At 27.7% G+C, this 23,628-nt stretch overlaps 1 protein-coding gene across 3 annotated transcripts in view; it reads right to left on the minus strand.

Moving 5' to 3' along the window:
* LOC111637123 (centaurin-gamma-1A-like) overlaps positions 1-23,628 on the minus strand; it is a 158,885-nt gene that overhangs the window by 116,959 nt on the left and 18,298 nt on the right. Inside the window, exon 1 of one of the 3 annotated variants that reach the window (XM_023382550.1) lies at positions 8,634-8,769. The exons of the other annotated variants lie outside the window; for them this stretch is intronic. Within the exon in view, the coding sequence (XP_023238318.1) occupies positions 8,634-8,757 (124 nt within the window). The 5' untranslated portion in view covers positions 8,758-8,769. Of the gene's footprint in view, positions 1-8,633; positions 8,770-23,628 lie in introns of those variants that run through there. 3 annotated transcript variants of the gene reach the window in all.

Raw genomic sequence — 23,628 nt, forward strand, 5'->3', positions numbered from 1 at the left:
GGCAAAAGATGCTGCCCTTATTTCATTGCTCTTAGTGGGATTCAAAGTCTAATGGCCTGGCTCGATATAGGTCAGGCGAGGAAACATCACAATCAAGCAAAAGGTCATTCACTTCGTCCGTTCTCACGAAGTGACGGGACTGGCATGACTCATCTTTAGCCAGTCAGTAGCATCCGTTCGTGTAACGTTCTATCGATATCCTTTAGAGTTCCGACGTGCAGAAGAGGATCCGCAAACCTAGAACTTATTTTGTAACAATTTATAGAAAAATGCCGATGATATCGATGATTAGATAAGCACGAGCGAGAAATTTCCGTTGCATGACTACATATTTTCCTTAAATCGTTCATTAAAATAGAATTTGTACTTTTATTTTTCTATTTTCCTAAAAAGCGCTTCAAATTGTTAATTTGTTTTGCTCCTAAATTATTAACGCTTTTATTCTTTGAACAAAAACCTATTACAAACATTTCTGCTTTCTTAAAATAGCATTTCGAGTAATTTAGTAGATACAACTTTTGCAACTGCGATTCAATTTTTAAAACGTCCGTTGGTAAAATCGATACTTTGATACGGTTTTTTCCCCTCTAACATTAACCAAAATTTTACAATGATTAATTGTTCGTTATCAGTACACCTCAACTTACATTCACGTTCAGTAAACGATTTATCGAAAGAGAAAATTCTTATTGTGATAACTATTAAATATATCTACTTTATCTGGAAGATATTAGAAAATTTATAAACTTCCACGATCTTTCTCACATTTATCCCTTGTATAAACTACTATTTTGATTGTTTCAAAACAGTATAATCCTATCGATGTATTTTATCATCGGCAATGTAAATTTTTCTATATTATTCTACAGCTGATAAGTCAAAAGATAGTTTTCAGTTTAGTAAGGTGTGTATCACGTTTACATACAGCAGGGACTAAAATTATTGCAAATTGTAAGGAGTAACGTCACGATCGCTATAGTTATACATCTCGCATACTGATGCCTGTATCTCAACTAATTATAGTTCGTACGCTCGGCACAAAATTTTTCCTCTCTGAGATAAAGACGAAAATATTCATCATAAAAATGATTCTAGTGGGAAAAAAAATTCGCACGACGGCAATAAATCGATACTAAACTATAGCCGGTGAAAGATAGAAAAGAATAATAATTATAAATAAACGATGACGATTGATTAAAATTATTATTTTGCACCATAACAGAATATATAATTTAATTATAAACTGCCAGAGTTATACGAATTATATCTGATCTGAGATCATAACCAGTTCTCTTTCCTGGTCATTTTTCGGTAAATTCAATTTAGAAAATAGGATATTTTAAGAGAAGGAAATTAAAATTTTAAGATTTCTGTTAACCAAACGTGACAATCTACTTTAAAATAATGATAAACAAGGTCACAGAACTAACAGAAGCCGCAATCCATCATTATTACGTCGATTAAACTTAATTTCTTTGCCTAGTAATATAAACATTTTATAACTAAGCAATCTATCCATAAAGCTTTTATCCGATAAATAATTTAAATCTTTACCAGATAAAACCTATCCATAAAACATTAAGATCAGTATACTGTTATTTACATTTAGATTTATTTATTTAAAATAATCATAATGCAATATTTTCCTCGCTTTCCCCTTTGGAATTTTTATTTTTACTTATTTAAACTTTCATCTTTCCTTGGAATTTTCTAGACTATGCTGCATGAATAACAAAGAAGTATAAAAATAACATCCATTTTCTATTAACTAAATTTATGAAATTAAAGAACAGCAGTAATTAAATTACTGGTGTTAATTATTACAATTCTTGCTTTAATTCCTAAAAAAAGTTTTATATATATAATAAAAAATGAAGTTAAATTTAAAGGAATTTGGAAAGAAAATTTGAAAATTATTTAATTATTAATTTTAAGATATTTAAGTTAATTGGTTCTAAAAGGAAAACTTTAATTTAGATTCTGAATTAAAATCAGAATCCTTTATAAACTATGTATAACTACTCCGAAATAACTTAAATAATGAAATTTTGGTAAATTATTCAAACAACAATTTATGATAATTTACATTCATTATTTTCTATGGCAATTTTTTTTTACATTTCTGTAGAAAATAATGAATGTAAATATACTGCATATCTGATAAAAGTTTAGTAAATGGGTAATCAGTATCCATTGTTAACAGAAGAGTAAATGGGTAAGTGTAGTAGAGAAGGGTCTCTTCACTGAAGTAACCATCTACTTAATATAAACAACTGAGAGAAATGAAACATAATTCTTAGAACCTCTCTTCTCCCTCAGTTTTTATTTATGTATATGTAAACTTCTGAAGTTAATGATTAAACCTGTGAAAAATAGTAATCCTTATAAAAGACAGCTGAACAAAAATTCAACATTTAAAATCTTTAAAATTTAACTTTTGTAAAAGTTTTTAAAACTAAGAAGGTATGTTTTCATGAATTTTGTTTATTGGATGAACCAAATTTTTTTAAATAACTTATTTTATAATTTCTTTCAGTCATAGAGCTACTGATTTTATTTGATCTGAAATTTAATTCTGTTATTTGTTTTCTTAGTTTCCCACTGTTACTTTATTCACTAACTTGCCCTTCTATCATACATAATCCATTTCTATGATGGACGAGTATCAGAAAGTTAATGCATATGATATGATCAATTTTCCTAGTAATGAAATATTAAAGACAAGCTAAGGTGCCATATTCTAAACCATTTGCTCATAAAAATAACATGTCCTTTTTCTGAAAACACGATAGAAAAATATCTTTTCACATAAGAAATAGATGGTTGGGAACATTTAATTTTTTTTCTCTCTTCTAAAGTTTCTAGAAACATTTTCAAATTTACTTTTTTTTTTTTATTTTAAAATGTTTGATGACAACTTTATAAATTTTTGATTAAAAATATATTCCAAATACTTTTATCACTAGAATATATATTTAAGAAGAATGTAATCCAGAAAATATTTATTTGAATTTAGACAAAATTTCAAATGTAAATTAACTCTGATGTAATTAATACAATTATAAAATTAAAATAATAGCAAAAATAAGATTTTTTAATTTCATTTTGTAATATTTAAATTTGAATAGAATAAAATAAGTTGCATAAAGTTCAAGAATAAATTTATTCATTGCTTATTTCATAAAACAGTAATGAAAAGTGATAGGATAAAATAAATCAATAAAAATATACTTAACCACCATCCAATATTATGTATAAAGTAAAATCTTTAACTTGCTTTTGATATTAAGAACACATTATTTGATATAATTTTCTTCAATCCTGTAGAATATTAGATAATTAAAAATGAATTTATTAGAGGGGGAAATTGGGTTCTAATGATTTTTAGATCTATTATTTAGAAAATGATTTAAATGAAAATTTTTATTCTGGTTTTTTTGTCAATATTTGGAAGCTAATGGAGATATGACTGCTACTACCAATTTTCAAATCTTCAAGCAATAATCATAAATGAAATCTAATTTATTTTTGGTTATATTTCAATTTGATACTAAAGGAACAATTTCATGATAAATTTTTTTTTTGCATAATTTTTTTATTCTCTCTTTCTCATATCTTACAATTTTTTTAGTATGCTATATTTTTTAGAGCTTATAAAATCAAACAAAAATTATTATTATATGAAATGTAACTAATATTCAAAATGTGCAAGAATGTTTCTTGTAGATACATTTTGAATATTCATTACATGTAAAATTAATATTTTACAAACAAATTGTGTGTGTAATAAATTATAAATTTAAAAATTTCATTTATTATGCATTTTTTTCTTATATTAAATAAATAATTATAAAACTAATTGTTTAAATATATCAATTGACTTTTAATAGTAAAACACATGCACCAAATATTTAGAACAAATATCTTATCAAAATTGCTAAGAACTTACCAGGTAAATTTTAAACTAAAAAGAAAAAGGACTTTTTATTTCTACTATCAAATAGAAGAATGAAGTAATAAAAAGAAATAATTACTATAATTCATTTATAAATTAATTTCCATGATTTAAGACTACTCATATAAAAAGAAAGCTACCAGTTTTGATTATCAATTGATTACTAAAAATAGTTTAAATCTAAGTATATAATGAATAATGAAGTCTCTCAAATTTACAAGATAAAATTTTTATCATTGATATTATAAGTAGTTTTTAGTAGCAAGTTTACTTTTAACTTTTAATTATCTTCTGTTTGTTTTCAAAAATTTCACATGATAGAGTGAATTTAAAACATTTTTTTTCTCTGAGCTTAATTTTTAAAATTTGAAAAAGGAAGGAATAAAATTAAATGAATATGACAAAACCTGATCAATCATATCACAAAGATAAAAAAAAACAATTTGAAAATAATAAAAATTTAGAATTTGACTTATGAAAAGATAAAAGATATTAAATACTTATCAATCAAGCTATTCTACTTAAATAAATAAAAAAAAATTAAGTGAATTAATTATATAATGTATTTAAAAATTCAATACTTTTTTTTAATATAAAAAACGAATTAGATTTGTTTATCAATGTACAATATTTATACTTTCTTGAAAGCATCACAAAATGTAGAATAGTCAATAGATTACTATAGAAACAAACAAGATACATAAAATTCTGTGTGTAGCATATTTGTAATCCAAAAAAACAGTTCTCGGTAGACGACCAAACAGCAATTGGTTAGAAAAAATTACGGTTTATTTTATAAAAATTTGCTTAATTATTCAAATGCATTTCAGGTTGGATTAATTAAACAAATTTTTATAAAATAAACCATAATTTTTTCTAACCAATTGCTGTTTGGTCTTCAACCAAGAACCTTTCCTCTGGATTACAAGGACGCTACACACAGAATTTGAACATATAGCAACCATACCTTCTAGTCGTACATTAAGATACAGAAAACCAAAAGATGTTATTTAAACAGAAAAAAAATGTTAACAATACAAGTCCTGTTAACATTGATTTAGATGGTTATTTCTGATATCCAGTGTAATATTTCTCTGATTTCCTCATACTCCTCAACTTTCAAATATTGATAAACCATAGCTCTCTTTTCAATAATATTGCTGATATACAGTATGTTAATGCTTAACAATAAGATTCGAAAGCATATAAACCAACAATACCTGTTTATTAATATTTATATCTCTTCATTTACTGTCTTACATAATTTCAAAAATATTTAAAGCACTTAGCAATGTTTATAGTCAATCATCATACTGAATATAAAATATACAGTTATGACAAATATATTTAAGTGATTATGCATGAGTTATTGCTATTTATAAATACTATATATTTTTGTTTTGCAGATGCTTGTCTAATATACAATTTTCTTTGATGTAATCTATATTGATTCTTTGTCCATTTATCTATGAGAAAGCATCAAAATGTTTTTATCTTAGGATATTAACAAAAATCTAACCCCTAAAAAAGGATGAAGAAAGACATCAGCATTAATCAAAAGAAAAAAAAACGGAGAGGCAGCATGCACCATATTTTATGGCATACAAGACATCATTTCAGCACAGAATATTTAGGAAAGTATTTAGTGTATGGAAGCCATCCCATACCTTTCGTACTCAGCTCTAAAAATTTTTTTACTGTATTCTGTAAAATTATAATGCACACTTTAATCCTTGATAAACAGAGTTTTAAAAAAATCATTTACAATTAAAATTTCAAATGTTTATCATAAATACATGCAAAAGCTGCTTAGCTATAGCTAATAATAATAATAATAATTTTTGGTTGCTATGCCTTGACTCTGGTCTGGCATAGTACTCAGCCACCGGTGTGAACCGAGTATAACCCACTAACTTGTAAGCCCAACACAATAATAATAATAATAATAATATGTTTAATTACCAGCAGAGTTAACTTATGATACTGTTGTAAAACTTGACTAATGTTGTTTGGATATAATGTTACAATTATCTAACTATTGTTATTAATTATTATGTTAATAATGAACTAATATGAAATCTATTGTATAAAAAAACTTCTGAATGTTACAATATTATTTAATGTTATTATCAAGGATGGTTTATAAATTAAATTTGTACAACCCCCGCAACAGGGATAATCCCTTTTTGCTAATAAAGATAATTTTGATATTTGATAATATGTTTAATTAAACAACATTTTTACTCAAGAGTTGGGCTAGGTAGAAGTTATCTGCAGCCTACTAAAGGCTGAAGAAAATTCATTAGACTATGGAATATTGCTTCATCATGTATAAGATGTAGAGCAATTTTTTTAGCTTTTTTGAACAAGATTTGCATCTTATTGCTGTAAAAAAAATTAAGTTCAATTTTTAAAAAATGGATACAGAATGTGGTTTTTGCATTTTCATCATTATAATCTGTTGATTATAATGATAAAAATGCAAAATGTTGTTCAATATGCAATATTAAGTTTAATGTAAAATGGAATGACAAAAACTTTAAGAATGCATATGGAAACAATAAAAATCCCCTGCATGAATTTATGAATTAGTTATAAAATCAAGCACTTACAAAACTTCTTGACAGTGACAAAAAGAATTCAAGCATAAAGCTGACATGATAAGTATTAAGTAAATACAGTCATGGAAAACCATTTCATTTCTAATCAGAATTTTAATTTGAAGAAAAAAAAAAAAAAAATTATATTCCTAAATATTCTAATATCATTTTCAAGAAAGTGAAAAAATGGACATTTATCCTAAAAGAATTCAGAGTTTCATTTCTTACTGTGATGCAATACTAAAAATGCATTTATAATTCTTATCTACACTTGCTGTAAGAATTATAACTGAATCAATTAAATTAATTTGTCTGGACCTCAGAACAATGATAAATGCTGATGATAGTGACATGAGCTGAATTGAAATAGCTCTTATATAACAGAAAACATATTTCTATTATAATGAATTAATTCAATTATTTGCTGTTTCAAATTTAAATGATTATAAATAGATGTTACATTAAAAACAATAGATTTTGAGTTGGAATCTAACTATAGCAACATCTATAGTCCATATGAATCTATGAGCACTAAGTTTTTGACTCAATGATCACACACTATTGATGATGTAATCCTGTATAATCACACAGAGGTGGGTAGACAGGTTTATTGTGATGACAATATGCATTTCGGACAGATAGGCTGTCTGTCCGAAATGTCTGTCCCTTTTCAGCAGTATTTGTTAAAATTTGGTGGATTTATAGGAGTCTACAAAAATACAACCAGTTTTTTTTAATACAAACATTGTGTGCTAAGTCCTCCAAAGAGTCAAAAACTTAAGTGCTCATTGATTCATATTGTAATATAAGGACAAAAAGTAAAAAGTAAATCACCAATCTATAGTCCAATTGTGGACATCCACAAATAGTTCCAATTGTGGAGATTTCAGTAGCAAAATAACCAAATTTAGAATTTTTTCTACCAGCAACATTGCTATGGCATCAAAGTCCAACAAAGGAGTTGAGTCTTGCCTTATCTAGAAATTTTATGGATTCATATATTACTATTCTCTACTTCTTTCAACATAATTTCCCCATATGTCAGGAGATTGCACTACAGTGTTAAACTAATACTAATGTGATCTGACAACTGGGAAAATTGTTGTTGAAAAAAATTTCATAATTTAATATTGTAAAACTGATACTTGTAAATTAACTAGTACAGTAAGTCATAAATTCCAGCAGAAAACTTTTAATCACAAATGTTTTTGACCTTAATTAAAAGTCATCTTCAGGCTAAATAGAACTGAATTATCAAACTGCTTAACAGCTTTCAATAAAAAACATTACAGAATTCAAACCAAGTTGAAAGTTAAAATGTAAATTTTAAAATGTTCTACTTATGTATCTTATACTACAAGTAAAAGAAAGACAAAGTTGGTATTTAACATTGATAACAAATACTGATATTCAGCATTGCCAATAAAAGTCAGTATATTAAATCTGTTTCAGTATTTTGATGTTCTAAAATTAAAATATCAATACGATAAAAGTTTATTGGTTTCAGTTTGCCATATCTGTTATTGGCAGTCTCAGACACAAGCATTTCTTTATCAAAGTATTTGCACAGTGAAAAAAAGTCAACTACAAGTCATCTGAGTTAGCAAGGAAGAAATTTTTTCAGACTTTACAAAATTTTAAATATTGGTTAAAAAAATATATTCTGTGGGGTCAAAACTGCACACTATTCTTAGATGTTAAGTGAATTCTAACTTAACCACTCAAATCCAGCAAAATCACTAATCTGACACCTTACATATGCCAATGATGCCAGATTAGTGATAGTCAACCTGTACAAATCTCTGGAAAAGCCAATAAAACTATCAATAATTGGCTGTAACTAATTTTTAAGTTTTATATTAACCAGTGTTTTTTTCCCTACAGATTGAAACTAACTAAAGACTACATTATGCAAAACAGTGTAATAGAATAACAACATTAACACATCCAAAGAATTATGAAATATATAAAAGCTACCAAAAAGCATATTAATATATATATTGTTCTATTTTTCAATAAAATGTAATTTTTATATTCAATGCACTTAATACTTCTAGCATTATATTTAAAGAACTTACTTATTAAATAGATAAGGCCTTTACATTCACATTGTATATAATATTGTATGTAGATAATTATTTGTAGTCCTATCTTTTTTGACGATTGATAGAAAATGTCGACTTTTCCAGAATGTATCATCATATAACTGTACTCATGCATCTAATCCAAATTTTAAATAAAATTATTTTATGATAAAAATCAATAATGTTGATAAGTTTTGTGATGAAATTTATAAAATGTATTAATTAAATATGATAACAATAGTTATAAATTTGATTACATTATAGAATAAAAATTCTTAAAAATTCTTTTATCACACATTTTATTGATTGTATAAAAATTGATTGAAAAAATATTGATTAATGGATTTAAAATATATAATTTATGTATAAAACTTGAATTTGGTTAATATCAGTTCATCTCATTTAGCAATATCATGTTACAGTTATCTAAATTTCATTAAGAAATAAAAATTACAGTAGAGCCTCAATTATCCGACCCAATTGGGGACTGGGGTTGGTCGGATAATTGAAAAGTCGGATAACCGAAAAGCATGAAAAAATCCATTATTAGTGTAGTATATTATTATATCCCATGTAATTAGTATATTGCTATTAACCTATTTCGCGTTGAATTTTCATCAATGTTAAGCGTAACAATAATTTTTTAAAATAATAATCGTCGCTATTGTATCGTTAAAAATTAGAAAATTAAGACTCGTTTAAATACTGGCTCCCTTTCATGGTCGAATGAGTGTTGCCAGCTAAAACACGTAAAAATAATATTAAAGTAGCCAAGCCATAGCCAAATATTGTAGCGCCACATCACTAGCGGACATTTGAAATTTGCCAACTAAGACGGTCAGTTAACCGAGGTGTCGGTTAATCGGGGATCAGATAATCGAGGCTCTACTGTATATCTAAATACATAAAAGAATATTTCAAATTTTCCTCTTAGAATTCAGTTTCCACACAAATATTTTAAAATTTTAAAAATAATTTCAGTTATTATACAAGAAAAAGAATGCGTGAAAACAAAATTTTTTTTAATGGTTTAATATAAGTTTTTAGTTGACGTAATATATGCTCTGCTGTAGCAATAATTAAATATAAATTTATCAAAAATATGTTTTAATTACAAATGTAGATTTCTATTTTTATAGACTACAAAAGTTGAACTTATTACATATTTACACACACATTAAAATTATTTAAAGAAAAATTGAACTTAACTCTAGAAAAAGGAAAAATAAAAAAATAAAAATCTTATTTTAAATTGAAAAAATTCAAATATTATAAGAAATCAAATAATAATCATATTTAATCATGTCAAGTACATTCACAAATTATAAAATTGCATGTTTAGAAAAATGAAATCTTTTAGACTATTAGAATAAAAGATAACAACAAACATTCTAGAAAATATATTCTATTTCAATTTAAAATCAAATTTCAATCAATTTAAATATAATAAAACATTATATATACTATTCTGTACATTTGAATGCATTTGAAGTAGAAACTAGTTGAAATATTATATATAGTTACAAAATTACACATTATATGCTTATAAAATACTATTTGTTTTGATAAAAAATGTTCACTTATATTAAAGCTTGCATATTACAATTATTAAAGCTTGATATCATATCAAAAATAAGTTTGCATATTGTGTACAAAATTTTGTCATTAATGAAAACAAATTTAACAGTTAAATGTAATAAAATTCTACAAATAACTAATGTATTTAAATAAATGTAATAACTTGAATCTATCACCAATGCAATTTCTTCATTTAGAATTAAGAAAAAAACTTTATTTAACTATTAAATAAATTATGTAAATTAGATATATTTCAATCTAAAGCATTATATTTTGGTCTCAAAAATTTTAATTATTCAAATACCATAATCACATACTGCAAATCTTTTGAAATTATGAACAGCTCAGTTATCAATCTAAATAAAAATAAATTATAATATTTAAAACAGTTCTTAATATAATCAATTTATATAGATATCTCATAACAAATAAAACAAACTAAAAGATTGCTATTAAAATATCTTTCAAGCACAAAAATCTATGGTCTTTGTTTTTATGCTAAATCTAAATACATCATTAAAAACTTTTAAATTATTAAAAAGATTTAAATAAAAATATTTAAATTTTGTAAACTAGTGAATTGAGTAAATGATAAACAGTTTAATCCTCTTCCAGCACAAAATACTTTATTGAATGTTTTCAGCTGTCTAGTAGCCATCCTCAGGATTGAACATTAAATGATTGAAATATGGAATACAGAACACAATTTTAAAATGAAAAAAATAAATAAAAGTTTCAGAATATGCAAACAAGACAAATACATAAATAAATAATAATACAACAAATAAAAGTGAAACAAAGATACACTAAACTTCATGTCAGTAGACCTTTACTGGTCTAAAACAGCAGTCACCAACCAGTGTGGTCTGTGGACCACTGGTTGGTGACTGCTGTTTTAGACCAGTTGTCTGAGAAAATTTTGGTGGTCCATGGAGAAATTTGGACATTGGGCAACTTAAAGTTACATGAAGTATTACAAAAGAAATACAAATTGCCTTTTCTCACTCGTTGGTTTTAGATTTGAATAAAATCTTCAAACATGAAATGACTTATCAATAAATAATAATGTCAGTAAATAATGTTGTGAGTATGATTGTTGTTCTTTGTGGATAAGAGCCAAGAATCCATAAACTCATTTCAAATAAGCAGTAACAAACTTTACACTAATTTGTTATAATTAAACAAGTGAATTTCATATTAATAAAGTAAAATGAAACTTTTATGATCATTATTCTATAGATGTTTATGTTGTTTAAAAAAAATTCACTCAAAATCGTGAGTTTAGTGGTCCGTGAGGTGAGAAAGGTTAACAATCACTGGTCTATAGCATACTTCCAAGCTGGGGACAGGCAGCTAACATCTTTATGTTGATGCATAATTTTTCATAGAACGCTAGATGTCATCATCTTTTCAATAGTTTTAGTTACAATATTCTTAGAACAAACTGGTTGTGAGACAATAAAATACAAAAACAAACCTACAAATAGGTCAAAAACATTTCTATTGTATTAAGCCCACTGCTGGAAATCAGCAAGGTATGTTTTTGTATCTCATTTCAGTAGTTTTTCCAGTGGCTTGGTCATTTGTAGAAATTTTGCCTCTTCAAAGTGGGAAATGTTTTCTCTACAACAGAATTAGAAGCAAAGCAACAGCACTTGCTTCAACCAACACACCATCAAAAGTTTAACTGACACATATACTCACAATATAGTAGAGCATTGATTATCCAAATGTCAGTTAACCAAAACGTCAATTAACCGAAAGCTTTCCAGTCGGCAAATTTAAATTTCCGCTAGTGCTGAGGTGCTGCAATCTTTGGTCACTGGTCACTTATATGTCTTGGGCTACTCCAATATTATTTTTGTTGGTGTGCGTGTTTTAGCTGGCAGCATGGTGCGACCATGAGAGGGTACTTAAGGACATGCCAGGATTTGAATGAATTTCAACATGGGATAGGTTAATATATTTTTTCGTATATAATAGGTTATCCGAAAAATTGACTTTCCGAACAACCTGTCCCCAATTGATTCGGATAATCAATGCTCTACTGTAGATAGCGTAAGAAGGGCAGACCCCTCATGATCCTTGGCAGTAGCAGTGACATATAATTTGCTATCACGCAATTTGTTGTATAAGTTTAGTTTCTTATTTGTTAGCTGTAAAGCCAATAAATGAGAAACCAAACTTGTATAATTTGATGATTATACAGTAACCTAAGCAACTCTGTGTACACTACTTTTTCCATGATATAAAAACTTACTGTATAAGAGTGTGTAAATTAAAAATCTGGAATACAAAAATGAATTTATTCTGGCAGATCCTATTAGGATCAAAAATGCTTGTCATAATTTGTGTTAAATTATATTTGCTGGTATATTTTGAAGGTTTTATTTATTAACTTTACATGAATATTTAAACAATTTATAGTTTAACAAAATTGGATGTATATTATAATCTGCTGCCTATCAAATTTTTGTTTTCATGCATTTCAAAAGGTTCCAGAAGTCCTCAGTTGTTGTAAATTAGTACAGTTTGTTTTAATGAGTTTAAAGCAGGGGGTCACCAAACTTTTTTGATTGTCGACCCACTATGACTTCTTGAAACCTCACATCGACCTCCACCAAAGTGTGTGTTACAAGAAAAAAAATAGCTCTTACTATTTTAATATATAGATATCTTTTAATTTTATATTTTTTACATTTATTGTATATATGTTAATAATAATTTTTGTAATTGAAAATCAATGAGATGGATAAGCTTAATAATCCTTAGCAAGATTCGGTTCAAAATTTGTAAGTTTTAGTCTTTTCATCGACCCCCCCAATAATGTTATATCAACCCCTGGGGGGGGTTGATATCGACCACTTTGGCGACCCTGGTTTAAAGAATTTACCATATCCCATGTTGATCAAAGGCAGTAATTGTGTCTGAAACAGTGCTTCAAGAATTGGATTACTCTCTTGATGTTCTCTATATTATACACCAGTTTTTCTCAACCTCTAATGAATCGTTGCCCCCTTCAACGTAGTAGCGCCCCCTTCAATAAAACAGTTACGTAGTATCGCCCCCTTCAATAAAACAGTTACGTAGTATCGCCCCCTTCACTTCAAAATTCCGATGCCGTGGGCCAGGGCTAACGCCAAATTCGTACTTCATTGAATAGACTAGTGACTAGTATAATGTTATTTGTTTAATTATTGTACGATATAACGAATAAAATATCTAATTATTCTTAATATAATGTTTTACTATATCACCCAGAAAATTGTTTTTCGCCCCCAAAATATAAATTGTTACAAATCGCCCCTCAACATGGAAAAACGCCCACATAGGGGCGATATCGCCCCCGTTGAGAAACACTGTTATACACCATAATTTCCAGTGGATAACTTGCAGGTTAACTATTTGAAAGATAATTTGAAAGAAAAAAATAGGTTATGTAATGAGGCGTGTGTATGTTGATTTTAAATTTAATCATGAATTAAAGTTTATTCACACTACACAACTGACCAATGGCAGGCAACAGACCACCAGACCAACAATTATCTACTCATATGTTCACAAGAAATTACATCAAATGGTTAACTACAGTATAATACCCACTGTTTTTACAACCCTGACCTATTTTGACGTATTAAGATATAAGGTTTTAATAAATACTTATAATTAAGATACAGATTAATCTTCAATCTAATACAAAATACATGCCAAAAGAAATTAAATTTTACAAAAGTAAATTATTAAAACAAGCAAAATTCATAAGCTTTTAACAGAATTTTGTCACAATATTTTGAACAAAATTAAACAGAAAATTTTAATATAAAAATAAAATTTTCTACTTAATTTTTTCTGAATTTATTATTATTGAATAATGAAAATTAGTGGTAAAATAAAAACAACCTTATATTTTCACTTAATTTAAATAATTGGAACAGTTCATAAACAGCAATCAAATTACAAAAATGGCCAGGGAGGAAAGTATGGATTCCTCAATATTTTAGAGAGATTTCTCAGTAGCCATTTCTCTTAAGATTTAATATCACACACACACACACACACACACAAAGATATTTCAAATAAGCATTAGCAAAGACAACAATACCAAGTGCATACACCACTATACTAAGCTATTGCTAACACATGCTCAAGATTAAAACTTATTTAATATTTTTAATTTTATACAAAATATTAGTTTAATTAATGTAAAATGAATTTCTATATTAGTTTTAAAACTAAAGCAAAAAAGATAATCATCTTATTTTGCATTAAATTTAATAATTAAATTCAATTCAAAATTATTCTAATTATCAGTTAACATTAGTATAAAGCAGTGGTCTAATAGTTAGCCAAACTGTAGTCCAAATAATCTGCAAATTAATATGATTACTACAGGATATTTGTGATTGATTGTTTATGTATATTAAAATGATTTGTTAACAAATAAAATGGAAAAAACAATATTTTAATGCTTGAGATGGCAACTAAACCACATATCAGTAATTATCTTGCTTTCAACATAAGCCCTTCGTGTGTGAGATATGACAAGGTGGATTACAGAGAGGTTTTATATTTGTTCTTGCAATTTTCTGCAGGATGTACGCTATCATGGGTTAGCTGCCTGAATTTACAGTACTTCTGTGTTAAATTTTTTTTATCCTTTTCACATTCCTCAAAAAACAACAAAAAGTTACATGGAGTTTTCACATTTACTTTGATACTCTCCTCCACCTCATTATGTAAAACTTGTTAAACATGTCCCTTTGGCAGTGACACAATATTAAAAAGTATTGGATTATTTTTTAGTTTCTTCTGTTTTGTGAATTTAATATCTTTTTGATATTTGTACAATTTGTACATTCTACAAAGAGTTGATGTCTTTAGGTCTTTTCTACTAATTTTAGTGTACCATGAATGAATGTTATGTAAAAAAAATAACTACTGTATAAACAGAAAACAATACAACTATTTTGAATCTGTTAATATGACAAATGTGCTCTGCTCTGAAGATATCTATTTTCTGCATTGGATACTCCTGCTTTTACTTCATGATGATCTTAACTTGCTTGGCCCTTTTCTCTGTTCAGATATTTCTCTCTTTCTACTTCTGCTTTCCCTCAATATAAATCTTGTCTTGACTTTTCCAATTTTTCTTCTCAATCTTTCTTCTTCTAGATCCAGTGCATTTACAAATTCTAAAAGAAGAAAACATGATATTGATAAATCCTCAATTGAGGGTGTCCATCCTTAATCCAAGGAGTTGAATCCTTCAAACCAGAAATTGGTTTGCAATCTGAGGGATGATAAGCAAAGTCTCTTGGCAGGAAAAATCAGAATGTTGATAGGAAAGATGGACAGGATGGAAAAGAATTCATAAACATACTAGATCTAAAAGAAAAGGGAGATTGATAAGAAAAATTGGAAAAAGTGCACACTACAACTCAAACTAACCAAAAAAATTCATTGATCAAATATTCATGCCAACATTATATACCATCTGTTAGATCCATCAGTACTTTGGAGTCAGAACCTAAAGCACACTCGTTGTTAAAGGAAGAGTCAGTAAAATGGACCAACTCAGACTCCTATTTTTTTAATTATATATTTTATATTAAGTTAGGAACATTAACCTATCTTGCATTACAGAAGGTTCTATAATGCAAGATCTCATTTTATGACGATTCCCCTATTCATGATCTTTCTTTGCATATCACTAATTATTGCTGATTTTATTTTCAAAAAGTTATATTCAAATACATTGTGTTTGTTAATTCTAAATTTTTGTCATCAAAAGACCCAAACAAAATGGCTATTTTAACTTTAGTTTTAACTCAACTATAACAACAGATGGATAACATTGTGTATCAGCATATGGTTGATGATGATAAAAACTCTGGAAAAACAGATTCTTTCAGTTTCACAGCCTAATGTTTCACTTAAATGCTTAAAAAGTAGCCTGATAATATACTTGGTAGTAATGAAATGCCATTCTGGGTTAATATGATCAAAGTATATTTTAAATTATTATTTAGAGGCAGCAGTTAGAGTCAGACATTCTAAAATTCTGAGTTGGGATCTTGGTGAACCAACTCCACAGCCCTGGTTATAACTAATAATCTTATGTTTTTGACATTCTGTTTTCAAACAACAACCTTTAGGGCAGCAAAACAATCAAAGTTATGTTTTCAGCCATATTCAGGTTTGAGTAGAGAAAAACAATAAAAAATAAGCAATTATTTATTGTCACAATGTTGGGCTGCCATTTTTAATCATATTTTTCATTTATTTAACTTAAAATATATGCTTTCCTCCTCAAATTAGTAGTTGCTTGCCCCTGTACATCATACTTTTCCTTTAAAAGAGTCATGACAGTCATCTATTAACTGCTTTCAGGAGGAAAGTTTTGAATAACGTAACTTTCGTTTTACATTGGAAATTTGTACACAGTTAATCAGGGCCTCCATATCTGTTCTTGGATTTCATCTATCTAACTATGTTCTTGAGATTAAGGAAAGACAGGTGGACAGACAACAGTGGGAATTTATAGATCTACAATTTTTTCAAATTGCAGCCCAATGACTAATTATTAGAATGCAGGTATATAAATTCAATTTCACCAGTGGCGAGCCGTCCATGGAAGCTGTGAAAGCACTGCTTCCCTTGTATTTTCTAAAATATAAATACATATTGTGCACTTATTTTCATATTTTAATGTACTTTGAATTAATTAAAATTAATATTTTATTATAACTGCATTATGTATTTTATTACAAATTTCTATATATGTGAAAAAAAATGATAAGATTGCTATTGTATATTCGAATATAAATTTGTATATGCATATTCCCAACGGAAGTGCTGTATTGTCAAATACGGGACAGCTTCCACAGTGAAAATATTTGGAGTAAAGCAGCCAGATTATACACATTTGCTCAAGTGCTTTACAGAGGACCAACCTCACACAGTTTAGCTCCTGGATGCTACATACCAAAATATTGTGTAATGCTTCCAATGATTTTATCCAGGGCTGACACAGCTTCCCTATTATCAAATGTCATTGCACGCAACTGGATTTCACATATTTAAATTTCAATGATTACAGGACTAATTGATAAGTATAAAATATTTATTTTCTTTCAAATTTCATATAAGACAAAAACATTGATAAAACTGAAAAAATATTTAATAGACTGTAATGGTGAAATTTAGACATTTTCTAGAAATTACAGGAAAAAAGTTATAACTCATATTGAACATTCTAGAAGTACAGTAACCAAAGGGCATTTCTTTACTGGAAATAACTGCATCAGCAATGTCTGACAATATGAAACTTTCAAAAGAACATATTCACATACTATTACTCTATCACTTCAAAAGTGGCCATAATCCAACAAAGGCTCTCATGTGCAAAGCATTTGTTAAAGCATTCATGGGTGAACAAAAGTCAATCAGCTGTTGCAATTGTCAAAAGGCTGATAGTACAGAAGAAAGCAATAATCAGCATTTGTTTGGCATCATCATGTAGCTGCTTTAAAACCATCATCACTGTCAACTCTACTGTGAACAACTGGATTGTTTGAACACCAAGATCAGAAAACTTCATCCAAAAAATGACGAAGTCTGATACTATGTTGACAATGCACCAGAACAGAGAAAAGATGACTTTAAAGCTGGCCAGTCTATATTGGGAACTTCTGCCTCATCCATCTTACAGCCCATACTTAGCACCAACTGCAAGTTGATGCTAAGTGTGGGCTACTATCTATTTTGCATCCTGCAAAACTATATAGCCAATATACACTTCAACAATAATACCTGATGCTCAAGACTATCAATCAATCTAGGATTTTACTTTGAAGTTCTCTTTATACTGTATTTGTTATATTTAAATAATTTCTGTGTGATTGGCAATGTGTTTGATATGCAACTCATCCTAAAGCAAATCACTTTGAAGCCAGATTCACAAATAGCTTGCATTATAAGTTATCACAACATTCCTCATAAGTAGCCAGATACATGAAACAGATATACCTCATATAACATGATAGTTGTGTTCCAAAAAAAGGTGCCATGTTATGAAAATTTGTGCTATATAAAACAAAAGAATAGTGCAAAGCATACGGTTAGGTTCTAAAAGTTAACAAAAGTATACTATTCTTTTTCATTATCAAGAGAAGTATACTTTTCAAGAGGTCTAGCATATACTCCAGATTTTTCATCTCTATCACTGCAAAGGATCCTATACAATGATAGAGACTGTTTCATTCTTATTGATTTCTTCAATAAACGTATTTATCATTTATTTCGAAATCAATAATTAACTAACAATCACAATCAAACAGTGTATTATGCATTAACATTACTTTTATTTGAATGAGTGCAGTTTATTTTTACAAAGTATCATCATCATCTGAGCTTTTTTTTTTTACTCTTGATTAGAAATAATAATAAAAAAAAAAATAAAATATCATCATCATTTTTTTAATCATAAAAATTTTTTATGGATGACAAAATAAAAATATGTTATTAATCAAAAATTTGTTCTAACAGGTCACATTTATTCAGTCAAATACAGCTATTTTTTCCAAAATTTATGTTCAAATGCTGAATTGCTTCAGTTGGGAACAGTGAGTGCAGAGATACCACCGAATTTTGTTTGTCGTTTTTATGAATGATTACTTACCTATGGTTAAAAAGTTTAACAACACTTACCTAAAAATAATTAAATAAACTTTACTAAATACAAAGATAAAAACAAAACACTGATGGTCTTTTAAGACTGTCAGTGTTTTGTTTTGCTAATCTGAAAGAAATGACAACGATCTGATTGATAGGAGAGCTAGAACAAGGAAGAAAAAATCTATACAGAGGATTTCCCCAATCTTTGAACTGTGTTAGAGCAAAACAGTGTTGTAGATATGTCATGTTGTTTTTGAGTACAGGTATCCCTTGTACATTTTAATTAAAGCTAAATGATTGCAAAATTACATTGAGCTATATTAATGCTACTATTTGGTCTAGAAGTAAGCCCAATATAATCCAATAATCATTTGGTTTTAATAATAATTATACAAATATAAACATCTGAAAACCCTATTAACACATTTTAAGTTATAATATAGTATTTATGAAACATTTTATATCATATCTAATAATTCTCTTACTTGTTAGATTGATCCACTAGAATGGTGAAAGAGTATTTGGCTTTATTATTAGACAAATCTATTATCTTTATTAAAATATTTTCTGGTTTGAAATTTTTAAAGATGTTATCAAATGGAAAAAACATCCTTCACAGTGGAATTAAAAGTGTTTATACAACATTGTAAAAAATATTTCATTTCATCTTTTACAAAAACTGTAGTGTATTTCTCTTGAACTTCAGTATATCTTATATTATTAATTTTGGATAATTTTCATTCAGTGTCTAGGTCTTATATTTACTGTTAAATATTAGTTATTAATTAATTTAACAGTATATTTAAAACTTTTCATCCTATGTCATCTATGAAGAATTTTAAATTTTAATTAAGTAAAATTTGGTTATCTGTTTTTTCTCAGGCATTGCAAACATAAGAAGCAAGACTGTCTGAAAATACATCACTAAATATGCTTTTCTATTGGCAATATTAAAATGGAAGTAATCACCAGCATCATAAGACATTCTCTTGTTATCAAGTTGTTTTGCTTTCCTCAGTTCCTAAGGAACTGACTATTGGGATCAAACTAAAAACACAGTTGGTTTAAAACTGTTAGGTCAAAATTTGTATGCACCACACAGTATTCAAATAAATCAAATGCACAACTTTCCATAAAAATTCCTATATAATAATAATTGTATCATCTTTATATATTTTAGTAAAATAAAACAAAAATTGTCTTTTATTTATGGTTTATAAAAAAAACTTAATTCTTATTAAATTTCATCCTTTGCAGTAATTTATACTTATTTTGTAATTAACATAAAAAAAGATCAGGGAATCAGTTTACAAACCATATAATCCAATATTTTGCAAATTTTGATCCTGTCACTTTCTGACTCTGTGACCAGACAAGTTACCCCTATCTCTAAAACCACAGTCTAATAAAGCCAGACTTCCCAAATACTTTTATTTTAAATACCAAATGAGAGAACAGTGAAAGCTTTTCTGCAAGCACACAACAGACATGTAGATCAGTTACAAATAACAACAGTTCAAAATTCAGTAACTAATGGCTTTCATTTCCCTCCCCAAATGGTTTCTGCGTTTAAATGTTGCTCGTTCTTTTAACTTTTAAAATTTACTTCATACTGTTATAATTGTTCACATTACACTGCTTAAAACAGTAGCATATACATCATGTTGGAGAAATGTTTAGCAAATTTCACAGGAATGAACAAGGTAAAAAAATCAAAGTAAAAAAGTTAAAGGCCCTTTTTGATCTAAAGCTTAATTAGCAAGTTATTAAGCATTAAAATATAGTGATGTCATTAACACTATTTAAGTCTAATTACATAATGTACCAGTAATCGAATTTGTTTACTAAATCATAATGATCTGTTTACTAAAGTAGTTAATTTAATTTAATTAATCCAGCCAAGAATATCTTTGAAGCTGTTCATCAGTGTCAGGAATGGCATGATGGGTGAGGCAACTACCTCAAGTAACACAACAAAAAAAATATTAACTTATACTGGAACTAGAAAGAATTAAACAAATTACTACCTTTTTAAAAATATTCCAGCAAATAATTTAATATCGTAAAAATGTTTTCGATCGTCTTTAACAATCGAAAACGTTACTGGAATATTTAAAAAGGAGGTAATTTGTTTAACACAACAAAATAAACAATCAAAAATTTTTAAAAAAAGAAAAAAAAAATAAGACAAATACAATGAAGTACCATAAATGCACTTTAAAATTGTTCATAAATAATTCATAAGAGTGACAAGTGTTAGAAGTGCTAGCAACATATCTGGAATCAAGGACAGCAAAAATCAGTTTTTGTCTCATACAAATTATCAAGCTGACACAGATTAGTGTCTTCAAGAGACAGGGATGCTTTCAATGATCACTATTGACAGAGGAAGAGCAACAGTTGCATGAACACCAGATAAATAGTATGTTACTACTAAAATTAGTTAGGATCACATTCAAAATGTTATTTATGAAGAATAAGCCATACAATTGTATCCATTTACAGCGAGTACAGGTATTTGCATATGATTTTCCTCCATGAGTCAATGGTCCATAACGACAATGATGTCTGCAAAGTATTAATCCTCATTTTCTCAGGAATATGCTTTTTACAGACGAAACAATATTTATTCAAAATGAAACTATAAATTATGCTCTAAAACTGGAATATCTCACAAAAGACAAACACCTGAAACAAACACAAATTAACTCAATAATTTTAACTAACATTTTTGTCTGTAACAGACATTGTCAGGTATAACATATAATGCAGAACTAAAACAAATTACAAACTTAGTTTAAAATCATTGATCATTACAATTTTTTTGGTTATATAAATACTTTTAACATATACAAATTAAAAATACTCCAGAAAAACAGGATTAACACAAATCTAGGTACAAGCTTTTTAAATTTTGTATTATCATCACATTTATTTTTCATAGAGAAACAATCATATTTATTTGAATTGTTTAGAAATTTCAATTTAATCCACAGGCCTTACTTTCCAGGTCAGTTTCATATTTATCCAGACATTCATAAACAGTAACTTAATGAAAGAACTGTGTTGTTTAAGTCCAATATCTTCATAACCAAATTTATTTATTAAGGTTTTGACGTAATAAAATAAATGATGAAATAAACATATGATACCCATTGTTTTTACAGATATCAAAACAGTTTGAATCAGAGTTTTTCTAATTACTCTTTGGCTGATAGCTCTTTACTTGTGAACTCAATCATGATTTTCACCATGCTCAAATATTTGACAGTATTTATATTTAAAAAAAAAATGCTTCCATGAATCTTGGAATAAGAATAAAAAGTGTTGTCAAACTAGACAATTTTAAGAGTAGAATTTTAGTTACACTCCCTCACCTTACCTACCACTCTAAACTATATTACTCTAACATGCTTCTTATTCTTTTTAACCCATGTTTATTTGAGACTCTAGTTTAGTTTTAAAGGAAGTTATTCTCTGGATTTTATTTAAATACTAAGATTTAATCAAGGAAATATTGTATTAGCCTCTATAAAAGTATATATTGATTTGAACCGTTTAATTTAAAATGTTTTTAAGTTATTTTATTAAACATTTAAAAATACATATTACACTGACGACTATTTATACTATCTATTCAGACATGTAAAAACTGTAATGTTCCGTTTTTGATCACACAAAGATCGTTGAATAGTTTTAAATGCAAGAGTGGCTCTGTTCAGACGAGGAGCTTTCCCTATTTCACTAAAATAATTTAATCATTACAATAAAACAATCTTATATTAATCACCTCAGTAACCTTAGTTTTATTCCAGTTTTGATTTGTTTTTCTTTAACTAGTAAAACAATCTTATATGAGAAATGACATAAGATTAATTTAATTACAGTATTTCAATAAAATATTTAATACTGATTCAGCAAATATAATATGTAAACAAGGTCTGTCTAGAAAGTTTATAAATGTTGCAAATAGAAGTTATTTGTATTTATCTAAAAGCTAATCAGTTTTGTTGCCTTTGAAGTATTTCTCTTCTGAGTCTATGCACCAAATCCAGCATTTCTTCCATGAAAGGAATTCTTCCTGAAACACTTCTTTTAGAATGATGTATTAGCTCTGCTAGTGAATTTTCCTTAACAGCATCAATGGATTCAAAATGGTGACTTTTGAGAGCAGATTTTAATTTGGGAAACAAAAAAGTCTGTTGTGACTTAGTCCAGTGAATATGGAGATTGGAAAATAAGTGGCATCAAGTTCTTGGTAAAAAAGTTATCAGCAGTGGTGTGTGAGAGTGTACACAATGCTATTCTCTCCAAGGAGTCAGTCTTTTCTTCCCCATTGCTTTATAAAGACATTTCATCACCTCTAGATAGTGTTCATGGTGAATGACACCTTCAGAATTGAACAAAACAGTGAGTAAAAACTTCACATTCAACCGAATTTGTCACACCTATTTGAGTCAGAGAAGATTTTTTCACCCACCGATGACTGACATTTTGTTTCAATTAAGTTTTTACGGCCCAATATATTATACTAATGTTGTCCTATGTTATTCTTTAAAAGTCTGAGGAATGCCATTAAAAACAGCTGTAAATGTTTGTGGTGAATAAATTATATGCTGGTTTTAATGGTGCTGGTACTATATCATTTTAAGGGAATTTTATTTTTCCCCAATAGAACATTTAAGCATACTGAGATAGTCTAAAGTATTGGAAAAATTTATCATCCATACATTCT

This window comes from Centruroides sculpturatus, unplaced genomic scaffold (genome assembly GCF_000671375.1).
Source record: "Centruroides sculpturatus isolate CEXI.00-Female unplaced genomic scaffold, Cexi_2.0 scaffold60, whole genome shotgun sequence".
Lineage (NCBI taxonomy): Eukaryota > Metazoa > Arthropoda > Arachnida > Scorpiones > Buthidae > Centruroides > Centruroides sculpturatus.